The 18,868-nt window shown below is 21.3% G+C and overlaps 6 protein-coding genes across 6 annotated transcripts; all 6 read right to left on the bottom strand. All coding sequences in view use genetic code 6, as the record gives it.

The window, feature by feature from the left end:
• Nucleotides 1-590: 590 nt before the first annotated feature.
• On the bottom strand, nt 591-1,952 carry TTHERM_00343710 (hypothetical protein; the record flags this gene model as incomplete). Its single annotated transcript, XM_001018416.1, has 1 exon — nt 591-1,952. One exon carries the CDS (start codon nt 1,950-1,952, stop codon nt 591-593), a length of 1,362 nt encoding a protein of 453 aa, XP_001018416.1.
• Nucleotides 1,953-4,171: 2,219 nt separating this feature from the next.
• On the bottom strand, nt 4,172-5,248 carry TTHERM_000343739 (transmembrane protein, putative; the record flags this gene model as incomplete). Its single annotated transcript, XM_012798211.1, has 2 exons — nt 4,172-4,560; nt 4,693-5,248. 2 exons carry the CDS (start codon nt 5,246-5,248, stop codon nt 4,172-4,174), a joined length of 945 nt encoding a protein of 314 aa, XP_012653665.1.
• Nucleotides 5,249-6,689: 1,441 nt separating this feature from the next.
• On the bottom strand, nt 6,690-8,036 carry TTHERM_00343740 (transmembrane protein, putative; the record flags this gene model as incomplete). Its single annotated transcript, XM_001018419.2, has 2 exons — nt 6,690-7,063; nt 7,343-8,036. The coding sequence occupies 2 exons, from the start codon at nt 8,034-8,036 to the stop codon at nt 6,690-6,692; spliced, it is 1,068 nt and encodes a 355-aa protein (XP_001018419.2).
• A 419-nt stretch (nt 8,037-8,455) lies between these two features.
• Nucleotides 8,456-11,051, bottom strand: TTHERM_00343750 (transmembrane protein, putative; the record flags this gene model as incomplete). The annotated part of the gene is made up of 2 exons (XM_001018420.2): nt 8,456-9,559; nt 10,050-11,051. The coding sequence occupies 2 exons, from the start codon at nt 11,049-11,051 to the stop codon at nt 8,456-8,458; spliced, it is 2,106 nt and encodes a 701-aa protein (XP_001018420.2).
• Nucleotides 11,052-11,596: 545 nt separating this feature from the next.
• TTHERM_00343760 (transmembrane protein, putative) lies at nt 11,597-13,733 on the bottom strand (the record flags this gene model as incomplete). The annotated part of the gene is made up of 2 exons (XM_001018421.2): nt 11,597-12,721; nt 12,783-13,733. 2 exons carry the CDS (start codon nt 13,731-13,733, stop codon nt 11,597-11,599), a joined length of 2,076 nt encoding a protein of 691 aa, XP_001018421.2.
• Nucleotides 13,734-14,953: 1,220 nt separating this feature from the next.
• Nucleotides 14,954-15,846, bottom strand: TTHERM_000343779 (transmembrane protein, putative; the record flags this gene model as incomplete). The annotated part of the gene is made up of 3 exons (XM_012798212.1): nt 14,954-15,013; nt 15,060-15,638; nt 15,697-15,846. The coding sequence occupies 3 exons, from the start codon at nt 15,844-15,846 to the stop codon at nt 14,954-14,956; spliced, it is 789 nt and encodes a 262-aa protein (XP_012653666.1).
• Between the last annotated feature and the right edge of the window lie 3,022 nt (nt 15,847-18,868).

The raw sequence follows: 18,868 nt of genomic DNA on the forward strand, positions 1-18,868 counted from the left end.
ATAAAGATTTTGAAGGGAAAAAAAAATATCTGTGAACCAACATAAAATAATGTAAAAAAAGGATATGAATAATTTTATTTTTTAGTAATGAAAAATAGTTTCTTAATTATTAATCATTAATATTTAACAATTATTTTAATTTACCATTAATAATTGAACTATCAGTAATGTTTTATACATTAAAAATTAAAAATGGAAAAAAACATTTTTTCAAATCTATTTAATCATCATTTTTAATATAAAATAGTTAGTTTACACATTCAAATATTTTTTATTTAATCAGAAAAAATGAAAAAGAATAAGTAAAGTACTCAAGCATTATGTTATTCTAGCTTTTTTAAAAATTCTATCAAAGTTTTTTCTTAAAAATTTAATAGCTTTCTATTATTTTAACATGTAGAATTATATTTTATAGTGTAAATTACTTAAATATTTTAAAAAATTTTGTAGCTATTATTCATTAAAGTATTTTATATTATTTTTTAATATATATTTCAAAAATTTATATTATTTATTTAAAAAAAATCAATACAATTAAAACATATTTTCAGTTTTATTTATTATTTATAATCAACCATTTTTGTAAAATTTCATACAAATTTGGGAGTAGCTTGTATCTTAATATGGTGATTTACAAAACTGATTTGAGCTTTTTCAAGGACAAAGTTAGGACCATTGATTGGAATAGAACCATTGAAGAATTTGGCATTGATTTTAGGGAGGAAATAAGCAAGGAGTTAGTTGATTAGGTTTGTTAAACCAGCATTATCAATTGTTTTAAAAGTACTTAACTTAATTTCTAGCTTTTTAAGAGCAGCCTTTGCCAAGGTAATATGCAAATCTTTGTTATTAACAATTTATGCAGCAACGCTAAATTCAGGGATGATATGAAGTAAAAGTAAATTTATTTCCTTATCTTAGATTTTAAGATTGACTGAAATTGCAAGATCTGTCAAAGTAGTAAAAAGATTATTTGCAATGTTAAATTATGGGTAATTTTAGGCTGAAACGGTTATCTTAACTTAAGGATTTTATTTTAGCAATTCATCCAATCCTTTGAAAATGTTAGTAAGAACTTCTTTTTTGGCTACTTTTACTATTTCATTAAAGTCAAGCTAGTCAATGAGCAACTTAGCATCAAAAGCAGCATATGAAAATGAGTTGAGGGAGTACTCGCTGAAGTATAGGGTGAAATCGGTTGTAATTGGCTCATTAGGGAAAGCTATGCTATTAGAAAAAGGAGGTCTAGCTTTGGGTTTTTGCTTATTCCAAGCAAATAGATTGTTAGGGATAATCATCTAGTTGTTTTCAAAAGCAATAGCTGAAGAGAATGTGCTGTCAATCATGATAGGCAAATTTCCAAAAGGAACTGAAGTTGGCTGAGTAGATAAAATGGTATTCACTTTCTTTTAAACTTCAGGCATAATTGAATTAATTTTGCTTTGGACCTTATCATTTATCATGTGAATAAAATGATTCACAATTTTCTTGAAAACACCTGGCATGCTTGCTTGAGTGTCAGGAATCTTAAAGTTTTACACTTTCAAGGATGTCACCTATAGCTATCCAGAGCCATTAACACCCAAGGAAGTTTATGAGTCGAATTAGAAATGAGCGGAAGGAGAGATATGGGCTTTTGCAATTCTTAAATTCAACTTAACACCCATAGACATGTGCATGTTTCTGGCATTTAGGTGGAAAGCACCCTTTGTTAAAGAGAAGCTAATAGAATTATTTGGAATTTCTAATTTTCCATTCATGCTAGAGCACTTTACACCCATGATGCTTGTGTCAGGAACATTAAAATCTATTTTATTACCAGGGAAAAACTTTGGTAAAGCCCAATTTTTGGCGTTTGTCAAAAAGTTAGTGGTTAAATGAACTCTTGTTCCAGGGTTTTCGCAAAGAACAAAAGCGACTAAAAATAGGGAAATAAGAAGTGATATCTTCATTAGTTTTGATAAGTTTTTTTCTTAGCACTATTTATTAATTTTATATTTATTATAATCTTTTCCATCAAATAGACTTCCCACTAATAAAATATATCTATAACCAAAAGTTTTGAAGAATAAATAAATTTCACATACAAACTTTGCATTTACTTTGTGGTAAAAATTAGAAGATCAAAATTAACTAAAGCGAATCAAAATAAAATTAACAATTTACAAAATCTCTTTGAAGTAAAACATCTTTCTAATATTCATACTTCATCTTTAAGAGCGATTGCTCAGGATGATATGCTTAAAATCATACACTATTGATAAGTTGAGATTATTTTATGAAATATTTTAATTTCTGACAGATAAAATAATACAATTTTCATCAATATTTTATTTAAAAAAAGAAGAAGAAATACATATTTTAATATCTGAACATTATAAGATGTAATAAAATATTTATGAAAACTGTAAAATTGTTAAAATTTATTATTAAGAAAGTAAACAAAAAACATCAAAAAATAATTTTAGAATTTATTTTAGATAGAATTAATAACTTTATTTATGCTTTTTTAGAAATTTTTTAAAAGCAATCAATATAACCAAGTAATTAATTATCATATGTAATCCAAATAAATCCAATTTTAGTTTACATAAATTAAAAACTTTTTTTAACTAAATCGAATGAATACATTTCAAGCACATAAAAAATTCAAATAAAATTGATATTTTAAATAAATTAGCTGTGTCTATGGTAAAACAAAATAATGTAATTAGCAAAGTATTAATCTAAGTTTGGTTTATTAAATACTATTTTTAAATAATACAAAAATTAACAATATTTTAAATAATTATATTGATATTTCTTCATAATACTCTAAGTCCTCATAAATTAAGACCAAACGAAAATCACTTTTTTATTTAAAATTTTGTCCTTATGAGTATTAAAATTTGATTTAAAATATATGGTAAATAATGGAGCTAGCTAATAGCAGATTTATGATATTTAAAATAAATAATCTAATAATTTTTTTATAAAATTTAAATAGTTAGTTATTCAAAAATTTTAAAATTTATTTTAAATTGAGAGAAAATCAATATGAAAATTATTTCAAATGCTAAATTGAAATTTATTTAATCTAATCTAAAATATAATTAAACAAATGTAAATTTAATTTAAAAGCTATTAACCAACCAATTAAATATAATTTTTTACATAAAAATAAAATTTCATTTATTTTGCTTCAATATTGATTTTTTTAATAAGAAAAATTGCCATTAAATATTTTAATATTTCTAAAAAATAACAAAAAATAATAATTTAAAATTCACTAAACTACAGCCTTTTAAAATTTAAAATTTAATTTTGTTGATTTTATTAATTTTAATGACTTTAATTTAAATTTAAAAACTTTTATAACTACTGCTTGATGAAAAAATAGCTCATAAATATTAAATACTTATTTAATAACTAAAAAAATGTAAATCTAAATTAATTTATTGATGTTAATAAAAAATTAAGGTTAAACTAAGTAAGTTTTATAGCAATTAAATTTTTATTTATTTTTAAAGATTTATTAATTATATTACATCGAATATTATTTAGTTCATTTATAATTAATTTGATAGTTTTTTTTTAATTTAAAATGGCTTTTGTTTGATATTCATATTTTTTGGTGTAAGAAAATATTAAATTGACTTTAAAAAGTTTCAATCCTTAAAACAAATCTTTTTTGTCCACAATAGAAAAATAAATTAATAATTTTTTTAAGAGAAGTAATTTTAATTGTTTTCTAATTAATTTTATTGTAAATAAATAAATAGATTAAAAGGATGAATTACTAAAGAGCAAAAATACATATTTTAAGGCATACTTTTTTTAATTTAATTATTTTAATTTAAATTAAGGAAGTTATTATTTTAAAAGTGTATCAATATTATATTTAAAATAAATTAATTTTATTATCATCTTGTGAGAGAATATTTTATGAATAAGATGGAGGTTTTTTGTTATTTTAAGGAAAATAGGAATTAAATTACTAACTTGTGGGGGTTTTGCAAATTTATATTTAATGAATCATTTAGCTGATAAAAGCCACTATTTTAATTGAAGTTACTATTACATTTTTTTATTTAAAATATCTTTTTTATTAAGCAAGGAATTCTGTTTATTATAGTAACCTATCAAATAAACTAACTAGTTTTCCAATTCTAATAAAATTTTATATGTCAATTCAAGCAGCATTTATTTATTCAGTTACTTACTTATTAGCACTCTTTGAGCTAAGATGAATCAATTATTAAGTGTATTTCTTTAATTTTCTATTTATTTTAATTGATTTCATTATTGCATAGATATCATAAATGGTTTTAATAACAATATTAAACACTATTAAAAATATCAAAATGAAATAATATGCTTTATTTTCTTGTAATTCTATTTCATACAAGAATTCCTGTTATGATGTATTTGAATTTTAAAAGCAAGTATTTTTAGACAACCAAATAGCTTAGATGAATTTGTCACTATCAAATAGACTGCATCCATTGCTAAAGTTCGAATCATACAATTTATAAATATTTGTTTTGATAAAGCATTCATTAGAATCCCAAATAAAATAACCTTATTTTACAAATAATATTTTTAATTTCAAAAAATGAGTGAGAGTTTTCTATAAGATATTTAAAAAAAGAAAAACGAAATAGAATTTATAAAAGAATGAATTTTAAATTAATTTAATTAGCAATAATTTACCACAGATACTATATTTATTTATTGCAAAGAGAATCAAGCAAATAAGAACTGTTTAGATAAGTCTGAAGAAATTAGAAACGTAAAATACTTTAAAACTCCTCTTAGAGGTTATGATTGTTTTAAATTTAAAAATAGAGTAGATGTCAAGAAGGACAACTATCAAACATAAGATGAGAGAAACAATTGAATACTAGATAAAAAAATATATATTTATTAATCGAATGTTTATAGCGATAAAGAGTCCTTAACAGATCGTCGAGAGAATAATTGAAATTATTAAAAGTAAAACAAGGATTTTTTTATTTTTATAATTTTTTTTTAGCTTTTTTTATGTATTCCTTTGTATTTCCGAGTCCGGTATAGCTTGGACTGTTTCTTAAGGCTTTAGCTTGATCTTTAAAACTATTTTTGAGCTGTTTCCAAGAGAAGACTAAGTTGTCGCACGGCTGTCTTCTTATATTAATTGCTCGTTCATGTATTTATTTCTCTGCAAATTAATTTCGTTTACAAATTTTTGATTAAAATTTACAAATATTTAAATTATAAGAAGTTCCATCAAAAAAATCAATACTTAACTTAATTAATATGTTGAATTTTATCAATTAAGTCTCCACTAAAATAAACAAAGGGGTTACTTCGTGTAATTAAACAAAATGTATTTACTATTATTTAAAATGACAAATGTTGATATAATAAGTAAAGCTTTAAAAGATACAAAATATAATTAATTGCACAAATGCAATCATTTGAACAAATTAAAACGACTTGTGAAAGAAAAATCTAAATTCCATCGTTTGATTTTTGATTAGAGCTTTTTCATTTGCAAATTTGCTTAGCAAGATAGATATTAATAAAATTTACTTCTTAATAAATAAATTAATTTTGTCTATAAAATTCATAATCCTTTTTAAAGAAAATTGAAATAGTTTAAGTTTGATTTTAAAAGAATAACAAAATATTATTTTAAAAAGGAATAAGTGTGATAAATTAATAGGAGTTAATCAATTTTAATAATAAATTTTTAATTCTTTTATATATTTATTGATATAATTTTAGAATCTTTAAATCAAATTTTCTAGCAAATTACAAATATTTATTTTAAACATTACATTTAGTTTTGTTGAAAAAAGTTTAAATTTCTAAACTTAAAATCTTAAAATAGCAAAAATAAAAAAATTTGCAACCACTTTTTCTTCAAAGTAAAAATAAATTTAGTATTTATGTAAATTATTTCATTTTAGTTGCAAGATTTTGCTAAGAAAATTTAATAGATCAATTTTAAGTAAAGCATGAAAATTTATATCACTTCTTTAAATTTAAATGATATTACATCTATATTTTTGATCTATCAGATTAAGTGCAAGAGATATTAAATCACCCCAAAAAGATACAGAGAGAGAAGTAAGTAAGAAACTTGTATAACAAATTAAAAATAGATTAAAATGTAAAAAACGTGTTTTTTATCTCAATCTGAAAAATATGTTGGAATTTACATTATCTGTAAATTAATAACTTTGAAGTTAAGTCTAGCTCATAAACTAGCTGTTTTATTTTAAAGCTGTAAGGATTAATTCCTTTAGAAAAGTAATTTTAAAAGAAGTGTATAAATTTATTTATTGTAAAGAGTTATTGTGTAATGTAATAAAGTATTTAATGCTTTGAATGGCACATATTTTTTTGAAAGCTTTTAAAAACTCCACTAATAAGAATTTAGATTCAGAAGTAAATTAAATTTATAATTTAGTGGGGGATTTTTTGAATAGTTTTTGATTATTTTTTACTGATATTATTTATAATTTAAGAAAACATCGAGGATAATGATATTTATAGCAATAAATAGTAATTACAAACAAGAAATATGGAACAAAAAATTTAAATAAAAATATATAAACATGATTGAAATCGGATGATTTTTAAAAATATTTTATATAGATATTATAAATAAGTTTTGAAAAATTGTATAAATAGATAATCTTAATTGAAAAGTTCTTGATTGCTCAATTAGCAAATTTATTTTTTGAGATATGATAATGATTTTTTATAATTTGGTGCAATTATTTTTAAGTAGCAATCATTTTTTTGTTAATTTAGAAGCATTTGAATAGGACAAGAGATTTTAAAATAATATTAACGGTCATTTTATAAATAATTGAAGCATATAGTATTAATAAATAAGCTTGGTTGTTAATAATTGTCATTTAGTTTTCGAATTAGTGTTTTGATGTTTTTTAATTTATCAAGCATGAACTCAAATTATTATAAATTGTGTTTGATATTTCGTAAGTATCATTTTACAACTCACAATAATTTTCGATGAAGTCATAGAGGTTTTCGCTTTTAAAGCATTCATTTTTACTCCAAAAAAACAAACCTATTAATAAATAAGGAAATTATTATAAGGTATTTTATTAAGTTAATAAGTTTATTTTAAAATGAGGATATGATGTTGTTTTAATTTATTTAATTTGTTTAATATCCACCTCAAATTTAAGTTAAGTTTAAATATATCAGAATTGCTAATTTTATCAATGTAAAAAAAATATATTGGAACTGAAAGGTGTATTCAATTTTAGTTTTTGAGTAAAGTTCCAAGTGATAGAATAATACGATTTAAATGAAAAATTATTAAAAACTCAAAATAGCAATTTACCACAAAAACTTGATTTCTGGATACTAATGAGGCAAATTATATTGCATATGGCTTGTAATATATCAAAAGCAATTGAGGTAAATATAGAAATGTAAATTCTCTTTGTTTTATTATGTGAGCTGAGCATGAAAATTGAAATTAATTCAACTAATGTTACTGCGATGGCACTGATTATGAAAAAGATAAATAATTCTCTATGGAAGCTGATCTTCATTAAAAAGATATACATAGCTAATAAAAATCCTTAAACAACTAAATTAAAAATAGCTACAATGTTGTTTATAAGCAAGTATTTCTTCTTCTTTTTTAGCAAATGGTATTAGTCAATTTATGTTTGATGGTGTTCATTGTCTATACTGTCTTCTACTGACTAAGAATGGTAAGTAAGACGGTCACTCAAAGAGTCAGCTACGTCTTCTTCTTTATTATCTTTTTCTTTATAGGAGCTTTCATTTATACTAAAACCAGCCATCCTTTTATAATTCTTTGTTATGATTTGTTTTGTTTTATTTTATTTTGTTTGTTTGTTTGTATATATTTTGATTAATTTAATTATTGAAAAAAAAGGAGAAGAGAAGCTCAATGAATGTTAGCTATTACTTAACAGATTTGATCCAAATTAGATGGGATTACTTTATTTAGTTTTTATTATCATTTGATTTTACAGATAAATTTAATTTATCTGTGTTTACATCTGATTTGAGGAGTTTAAAGTATCTATTTTATAAAATTCTTATATAAATAAATTAAATCCTTCATAAGAATGGCTTTATTCTTTGAATTACTTAAAAGTATCTTGACTATCAAAAACTCAATCACTTTATTTACAAATATTAAAAATAATGAAAGAAATAATAAAATTTCTATTTTTCTTTTGTTTAATGTTTAGGAAGTAACAAAATACAATTATATATACAAAATTATAAAATTTAGAATCTTAATCATAGATATAGGAATAAATTTATTAACCAAGCTTATTTTTCAATAATAAAAAACCAAAATTTCTTGTAATTATTAATTTTGGCTTAATATAATTGAATAAATGTTACTCACTCATAAATAGTAAATTTACTTAAATGTCTTTATACACTGTTTAGAAATTTGTTTTAATTTTCACTTATAGAAAAATAAATAAAATGCTAAATACAAAATTATGGCAGCAATCGAAAAGAAGGCTGATAATAGACCATATGAGCTAGGAACTAACCCCATAAATTTCATTGGAGTTTGTAGGATATCCATGCTTATTTCATCTTAAATAAATTCAATTAAATTGAAAAATTTTTGCTAGTACTCAAAATCATATTATTAATCTTATTATGAAATAGGAGATGAATCAAATTGATCAGCAATATCTACATTTTTATTGTTTTATGTGTCTTTATTTTTATTAAATACTTTTCTAACTTATAGAGTTTATAAATAATTCATATTCATTTCTTTGTAGAACTACCATTAAATATCTTTATCTAATAAAGTAATGTCATCTCTCTCACAAAAATATTCTCTAAAAGTGAAAAATTTCATCAAGATGTTTTTCATATTTTGTAAGAGTTTGTATTATTCTTTATAAAGTTCATTTATTTATGTTTGTTTATAGACTCTCGAGCAGAATAAAACAAATATGAGAATTACATCAACTGTATAATATAAAACTAAGTATTTATCAGAGCTAATAGAAAAAAAAAAGGCAAGGTGATAAAATTTGTCTAAGAAAACTGATAGAAAAACTATAATTAAATAAGCAAATAAAAAAAGAGTGCATTAATCTATTGGGATAGTTTCTTTTTTTTTCAGTTCATTCATTAACCTTCTCATTTAGCTCCAGGTTTTTATACTTCTAGCATCCACTGGATTGATGCAAGGTGTGTTTATTTTATACTTTGATTTCAATTTAAGATAAGGCTCATAAGATATTAAAGCACACAAAGCTCTGTTATAATCATATATAAAATTAAGATCCTACAGGGAATTAACACTTCTAGCAAAGTAACCTACAATATTGCCAATACATAAATATGGTATTACAGTAAAATAAGTATTATAAATTTCAAAATGCCCTTCTGTGATTTATCTATATATTCCTGGAATAAAAGCTTTTAAATAGGCTATTAAACTAATAATAAATTATCTTAAACTTTACTATTTATTTTCTACATTCAATTTTTCAGAATAACGAACAATTTTCTAACAAAAATCTAAGCCAGAATAGAATTACTATTATATAATTTAATTTAAAAAATAAATTTAATAAGAAAGAATCATTTATAATTTTTATCCAATTATATTTAATAATTTTAAAACTAAAAATATTCTAAATCATCCAATTTTTATTCAATATTAATATTTAAATTGTTATTTAATCTAATTTTTTGCAACCCCTTCTACAAATTTTAAATTTTATTGAATAAAAAAATCATTTCCAACTTTAAAGTTTGTACCTTTGGACTGAAAGGGGTTAAACAACTAAACAGCAATAATATTTTATAATTAAAAAATATGCTGAAAGAAAAATTAAGAGCTCATCAAATTTATATTAAGAAAATATTGAAAATTAAATAATCATATCATGAATATATTACTTGACCAAATGATTTTGTAATTCTTAAAGAAGGGATTTAATTTAAATATTACAGATTTTATCAAACTCTGGAAGTTTATTACAACATACCATTTAAAATATAGAAATTGGTCAAATTATACTTACTTGGTATCTGGTTATTTAAAAAAATGGCGAGCTTTTATCAGTGTTGAATACTTTTTTAACTCTATCTCTTTCCTTAATTTTTGCTTCATCTTCTTAAGGATGTATAAAGAATTAAAAGACAAATTCAGACTCAGAAATAAAAAGATCTTTCATACATTTTGGAATATTAGTAGAAGTTTATGATTAGAGAGATTTGTAAATTCTAAAAAAGAAAGAACTATTTTTGAAGAGAGTTGTATTTAAGATACTGAAGCCTATACCAGCTACAGTGTAGTACATTAAAACTTTATTATATTCACTGTCTAATATTTTGTAGTCACTATTGTTCATATTAAGGGAGCATTTTATATAAATGTAATTTACCAAAGCCATCCAAAGAAAGATAGAAGAGACAATAAAGTAAAATTTTAATATAAACAAAAGATAGAATGATTGTTTTGTCCTATTGATATTTAATTTAGATCTTTATTTTGAGAGAAAAATATATATAATTAAAATAGGATTAAGTAACTGGACTAGCATGAATCTGAGAAAGACAAATAAACAGTAATACCATTTATCTTGAATCTTTTCGTCTCTTTTTAGTAGCATTTAAATAAATTTTTAATCATTATTCAAATTCTAGGAGTCTATCGAGTTTCTAGATGAAATAGGTTTTTGAGAATTGATCATTTAAGATCTTGGACTTTTGTTATTTTGTAAAATGTGGCTTTTTGATTAATCTTTTTTTTTATTATCATTTTTTTCATCTTACTCTTTCTTTTCAACATTCCTTTAGAGAATTTCCTAATTAACATTATTTGCATCTAATTATCTCAATAGCTTGTTTGATGGTGATACAAAACCAATAGAGAAATCCAATTAAATTGAAGCGTTGTGAGTTTGGTTTTATTAGGCTTGAATATTATCGTTCTTAGGTGAATTTATTTAATCAAACTGATTATTTGAAATAATGTTTTTTTCTTCCAATTATATTTAGCTAAAAAATTAATTATTGTTCATTTTTTTTTTGAATTTAACATAATAAAATCAGAAGAGTTTATATTTAAACAATCTTCTTATTGTAATTTCTTTATCTATTAAATTTGATTAATTGTAAATTAATTTGAAAATTTACAAAAAATTGAGGATTAATTTACTATACCTTTATTAATGCCTATATTTATTTACTAATTAATATTACAATTAATAACTGTAATTCAATTCATAAATTACATTAATTCATATTAAATCAAAAATATTTTTCTTAAAATTTAGTTTGTATTTACTTATTAAAATGCATTCGTACATAATTTTAAAAACAAATAATAATTTAACATAAGCAATTTATCTATTTACAATCAATAACACGAATATTCTAAAATTAAACAATTTTCTCTAACATTTTAGCCTTTTTTGTTAAAATAAAAGACCACCACATACTGCAATGTATTTAAAATTTAATATGCTAATTTCCTAAAAAGTTTTTTTAGTTTTATATTGTAATAATATTTTATTTAAATTATTTACAATTATTTTATTTTATATTAAATTTATTATTTATTAGCTCATTCAGATAAGTATAAATAGAATGATATGTAAATAAATGTAGCAGTAAAAGATAGAAATGTATATAATAATCCATATGTACTTGGTATTAAACCTAAAAATTTCATAGGTGTCTATAATATATCTAATTGAAGTTCATCCTAAATGTTATCTATCAATCCTATTAGCTTAGAATAATATAAAAAGTCATAATCTTCTTTTTACTTTGTATCTTAAATTTATTTATTTTTTAAATGATCAATCTTATTTTAATCTTCATTTTATTAACTTTATGATTGACTTTCTTATGAATTAGATTAAAAATTCTACAAGGAAAATTAACAGTTTATATAATTCACATTAATTTGAGAGTAGAAAAACCACTGAATATCCTTATCTAAAAAAACAATATCTTCTTTTTCTATAAATTGTTTTCTGCATGCAAAAAATTTATGTAAAAAATTCTTGATCATTTGCAAGAGTTTGTATTATTCCTTAAATTAATTATTAATTTTAACTTATTTGTACACTCTTTAACAAAAAAGTCCACAAATAAGCAGAACATCTAAAGCAAAATAGGGCAAAAGATACTTTTCATTAATTAAATTCACAAAAACAACTACTTTAAAAAATCTACCTAAAAACACAGCAAGAAAAACTAATATTAAGTAAGCAAATAGGAAAATTGTACATCGATCTATAGGGATGGTCTCTTCTTTTTTAAGCTCGTTAAGCAATCTCCTCATTTGAGACCATGTTTTAATACTTTTTAAATCAATTGGATTGATGCTTGGAACATTTATTTTATATTTAGGTTTTAATTTAAGATATGAACAATAGCTTATCAGTGCAGAAAGAGCTCTGTTGTAATCATAAATAAAATTAAGATCTTAAAGTGAATTAAGAGTTCTAGCAAAGTAAGATGCCAAATTGCCTACACATAAAAAGGGAACTATAGTTAAATAAGTACTATAAACAGAAAAGCCTTCATTTTAAGCATATCTATAAATTCCTGGTATAAAAGCTTTAAAGTATAAAATTAAAGACAGGGCTAACTAGGAAACTACAAATTGCTTATTAAAAACGTTATTTTTTTCAGCATATTATATAATCTTTTGACATAAATTCAGTCCAGAATAATATATCTATTTTTAGTAAAATGATGTAAATAATCATAAAATAATTTCAAAATAAAAATAAACTAACTTGTTATTAAGTCTTATTAAAGAAAAAAGATTTTTTATCATTCTGGTTCAAAAAAATTTTTTTGACCTTTTACTTTTGCTTAACCTTACTCTCTTCTTCATAAGGATATTCAAAGAACTAAAAAACAAAGGCATATTCTGAAATAAAGAGCTGCTTCATAATCTTTGGGATATTTGTACTTGAATAAATATGTAGAGACTAGAACATGATATAAAAAAGAGAGCTGTTTTTGAAAATGGAAGAATCTAAGATAGCAAAAGCAACACAAATGATAGCAAAGTACATAAATACTTTGTTATAATCATTTACCAAATCAACAGATTCATTATAACTCATAGGTCTAACTGATAATATGTAAATAAAATTGATTATCACTATCCATAAAGAGATTGATGAGGCCAGAAAGTAGAATTAAAATGTAAATAAAATGCACTTTTGTTTTATTGTATAGTTTGGGAGTTATTTTTTTTAATTTTGAAAAATTGAAGCTATCAAAAAGATAGGACTTGCAAGCTAAATTAGTGCGAATTTAATAGCAACAATAGCATAGTGGTACCATTTTTTGTTTTATTAATTATCTAGTTTTAATAGCTTTTTCAAAAATTTTTTGTCACCATCATTATGTGTTTTTGAATTAAAAGAATTTTATGAAGATCTAGGCATTTATGAAGACTTTGCTGGGGACTTAGCAGAGTTTTATTGAGAGTAAGTTTCATGATTTTTGCTTGATTTTTTTTTTTATAGATCAATCTCAATATCTTTATCTTATATTGTATCCCTTTATGATAAAACATTTTTGGGTAATATTTCTAATTCTCTAAATTGGCTTTGGGGATTTTAATCATCGTGGATATCTTCGAGTGAATTATTTCTTATATTTTAGTCTTGAGAGACTATTAGATCTTCAAAATATTATTTTATTTGAATATTATTTGTTAGTTCTACATTCATTTCTATATAGTTTATCAAAATTTATAACTAAATTTAATTAAATGATTCTTACTTGAATAAAATAAATCAAAGAAATAATAGATATTTTTTGTTAAACGAAAAGAACTTTTTTCAGTAGAAATTGTATTCTTAATATGTAAAATCAATAGTATTTAATTTGTAAGTTCTTAAAGTAAACAAAATACAAAATGTATTTGATTTTATATTACTCATTCATAATTATCTCACTTGTATAAGTAATTATATCACTATTTTAAGTATATAATTATAAACCATTAAGTTAACTTAATAATAAAATTATTCAAATAGTATTTCATTTTCTTTAAAACTGAATATTTATTGTGAATATATGAATTCTTCCTTTCTATAATAAGACCTTCAAAATAAAATAGACTGCTGTAGTTGGACTGACCCTAATTTAAGTAGGGATTATGTCATATATTATATCTTTTAAAAAAATTAAAATTTTTTCTCTTACAAATTACATGTTAAATTTATTTTAAATATAATAAATCTCTTAATTTATTTTAAGTATTCAAGTATAGATTTTTTAAGAAGTAGCTTAAGGATAAAACTAGATGATAATAAAAATAGTTTGTAATAAATAATATGAATAACCATTCATTTAAAAATTGAAAAATAATTATCTTTTATAATATTGAAAAGAAAATGCTTTATTAAGGTATTTATTGTTTTAAAAGATGCTTATTTTGAAGCTTTTATAATGTTTTTAATCTTAGTGAATTAGTAACTATTACAATTTATTTTTGAATTATTTTTTATTTACTAAAATAAGGGATAGTTTAAGTATTTTCATACATAGAAATATAAATAAAATACTAAATACATGAATGTCAGCTGAAAAGTAAAAAAAACCCAGAGTAGTTTATATGAGCTAGATAGGATTCCCATAAACTTCATTGGTGTTTACAATATCTCTAGTTATATTTCTTACTATATGTTTTCTATTGTTGTAAATATTTATTAAAAATATTAATCATCTAATTAACTATTTTTAGAAACTTAAGAATTTACATTTTGTTTCTTTGTAAATTCGTTTAGCTTATGAGAAGTTTTAATTTTATGTAAAAAACATGTGTTAATCGCTAATTTATAGTTTTAATGTAACTAAGAATAAAAGTGCCATTGAACATCTTTGTCTAGAAGAAGCTCATCATTTTTTAATATAAAAGATTAGTTTTAAAAGTAAAATTTAATTATCAAATTTTTAAGAGTCTGAAGCAAGCTGTATTGGATTCTGTATTAATCATTAATATTTGCTTATTTATAAACCCTATAGAAAAATAAAGTGTTAATCAACACTACGTCAATAGCATAATAAATTAAAATGAATTTTTATTATCCAGCTTAAATCAGTATAGACTATTTCAAAATTTTATCAATAAAGACACTAAACATAATTATAATAAAGTAAATAAACAGAAAAAGAGTGCATTTATCAATCATCATGCTTTCTTTTTTCTTTATTTAGTTTAGCAAAAGCCTCATTTACTACCACGTTTTTATACTTTTTATGTCAAGAGGATTAATGCTAGGTGTGTTAATTATATGTTTAGGTTTCAATCCTAGATAAGACTCATAAGAAATCAAAGCGCTAAGAGCTTTATTGTAATCTAAAATAAAGTTTAGATCTTGCAAATTAATCAAATTTCTACTAAACATACTTATTAAATTTCCAACACTAATATATGGGATGAGAGTAAAATATGCATTGTAAATGATGAAATTTTCATTATTAAAAACTCTGTATATCCCTGGTATAATTGATTTAACATGAGCAACCAGAGTTAAAATAATGTTTAACATCAAGGTATATTTTTTATTTAAATTTTTTTACTCTGAATAAAGAATGATTTTATTGCACAAATCTGATCCTGAATAAAACTAATATTTAATTAATGTAAAATCTAATTAAATAAATAACTTGACTAAATTAAATTACTGAAAATGTTGATTATTAGTTGTTAGCTTTGTTATCTATTATAAACACCTTTTTAATTTTCTATTATTACTAAATCTTTTTAGGATCTTCTTGTTTAAGCTATATGAATTAGAATATAAAATCATTTTTAGAGATAAACAATTTCTACATACTGTGAGATATATTATATCTACTTTTTGTAGAGAGAGATTTATATATTTTTAGAAAAACTATATGGTTATTAAACGCTGAGACATCAAGAATAGCAAATCCTAATGACACAACAAATAAATATATGAATACTCTATTGTGCTCTCCAATTAAAAAATTAAGTTAGTTTTAGTCAACTGGCTAAGTAACTTTAAGAATTATATAATTTATAATTGTCATTATCAAAGTAGAAGATGTAATAAAAAGGAATGCTTTCAAAATCACATAATTTAATCCATTTTCATTCACTTTGTTTCTTTAACTGACATTCTATCTTATGAAACATGTAATAATAAAATAAAAAGGTAAAATTAAATATAAAATAATAAATTAAAACATTAAATAAATTAGTTTGAACCATTTATTTTGCTTCTGTTTATATCTTTTAAAAATCATCTTCAAAAAATAATTATCATACTATTCATCTTCTACCCTAGAAAGAGAAGATATTTCTTAGGAATTGTATTTTTTAGTGTTTTCTAAATTACTTTTAGAAGATTTCTATTCATTTTAGAGATTTTAAGATTTAAAAACATCTTCATAATTGATTTTTATTTCTTCATTTATTTGATTGGTTTACATTTTATGAAGAATACAGTCAAGCTCATCTTGTTTATGAGATTTAGCTTATAGGTAAATACTATCTTATTGAGGAGAAGTTTATGTTTTGCCAATATTTATAATTTAATCAAAAGAATGTAATTACTAATTAGATCTAAAAGAGACATTTTCTGCAACTGAATAATTAATTACATAATCCATTTGAAAATATTTTGTGTAGAATTAATTAATAATTAATAAATAGAAACAAAAAATAAATAAATAAAAGCAAATTACCTTTATAATATTTAAATCACTTGATAATTAATTTTAATAAAAACTTTAGTATAAACAAATCATCAATAGATAACACTTTAAACTAAAAGTCTACTTTTAAGAATTTAATTATTCTAATTTTAAATTGAATGTTGAAAACAACCTCAATATTATCAATATAAAACAAATATCCAATTTAACAGTAATTGAAAATAAATCATAATTAAAAACTAAAATAGTTTAACTTCTATAGAAATTAAATATTTATAATTAAAATATATTTTAGTATGATGCTCATATAGAAAAAAATAATAAAAAATGATTTTATAAAATCCTAATGAAAATATGCAAAATATTAAAAGAAATAATCTTAAAGATTGGTTTAGAATTATATTATTTTCAAAAGAAAAGTATTTCTGTTTGCAGTTGAAGATATTTAGTTTTTAATTTAAGTTATTAATATTATAATTAATGATGATTAAAGTAATACCTTTAATTGTTTGAGATTTTTACCTAAATTTTATAAGGAAAAATATTAATATTTAATACTTGATTTAATAAAAAGGAATACTTACTATCAAAAATTAAGAAATTAGGCTAATAATTATTTGATGAAAAAGTTATTTCTTATTAAAAATTAATGTTAAGCTAGAGGTTTAACTTTATTCCTCCTGCAGCTTAACATTTTCAATTCCTCTTATAAATTATTATAAAATTAGATTTATTTTTGTTTTTAAATTATGATTGGCTTAATCTTACTTGTATTGATAAAAATAATAGATATTTTATTTGTTTATATCTTTTTTTATTAAACTTTTAATTGAAAGAATCAAAGGATAAAATAGATGATTAATATTTAGATTTGCAAAAAAGAAGTACTTTTTTATTATCACAACTTATATAATTGAAAGATATTTAGAAGATATGCAAATAATATTTTTTCTAGAAAAGTTTTTTACAAACGAAAATGAATAAATATTTAATAATTATATTAATATTTTCAATAGTTTTATTAGTGATCAAAGTATTTTGGTTTTATTTTACTTATTTTATTTGTGAGACGATTTTATATTTGACAACAAATTGTATAAGAATAGATAAAGAAATTATATATTTAATTTAATACTTATTTTATTTTCGTAATAGTGTTTACATAGATTTTATATTTTAAAAAATATGTAATTTTAATTAGAAAAACTTTGAATAACAATCCTTATCTGAAAAATAGAAAGATAAATTTATAAATAGTAACTATGATTAATTAGAGACCTTAAATAAGATGACGGATAGATAGAAGATAGATATACTTTGGCATCATTATAGTGATGAATAGATTTGAAAGTAAAAATTAATGATGGAATATCAAATAAAGGCTATTTTTAGATTAACAATTTAGCAAATCTGGATAATAATCAGAGATTAGTAGTTGGATAAAATCTTAGTATATTTAAGCTTTTAATAAAGATAGGCACTTAATTTATCTTATCTTACAATTAATGTGTGGTAATTAAATTGAAGTAAATTCATCTTATCATCTATCTTATTTTTATTTCATATAAAAACTAAATTTTATTTTTGTTTTTTTTGAAAAAAGTATTTCATATTTAAAATATGATGTCTAAAATACCAATTTTTATATATTAATGTAAATTTATATAATGAAACCGTCCCTTTAAGAATTATCTTCGAGTGTTTGTGACATTTATATTTTTGTATGGTCTTTTACTTAAAAAAAATTTGAATATAATTATAATTTAATTCAAAAATTAGAAAATCTATAAAAGAAATTATATTTGATAGGAAGGAGGGGATTTATTTTTTGAACGATTTTAAAGACTTTACAAGATATTTTCAGTCATTTATATCAATAAAGACTCTATAAATAGTTATATTTTTATTTATATTTATATTCTTGCAGCATAAGGAGATTACATAATTTTATATTGAATGGAATTTGCCAAAATAGACGTAAATGTATATGGAATGCATTTAGTTACTTTTGATATATAAAGATACAGCACATTTAATTTATTATAAATAATTAATTAATTAATAATTGATTTCTTTATTTCCATCAATAAAGATCAAATACAATAGATAAATAAGTTTGCCTGCTCTAAAAAAAAAAATATTCTCAAAACAAATCATTTTTTTCGACTTTCAATAA

Source organism: Tetrahymena thermophila, assembly GCF_000189635.1.
Source record: "Tetrahymena thermophila SB210 genomic scaffold scf_8254597, whole genome shotgun sequence".
Classification (NCBI taxonomy): domain Eukaryota; phylum Ciliophora; class Oligohymenophorea; order Hymenostomatida; family Tetrahymenidae; genus Tetrahymena; species Tetrahymena thermophila.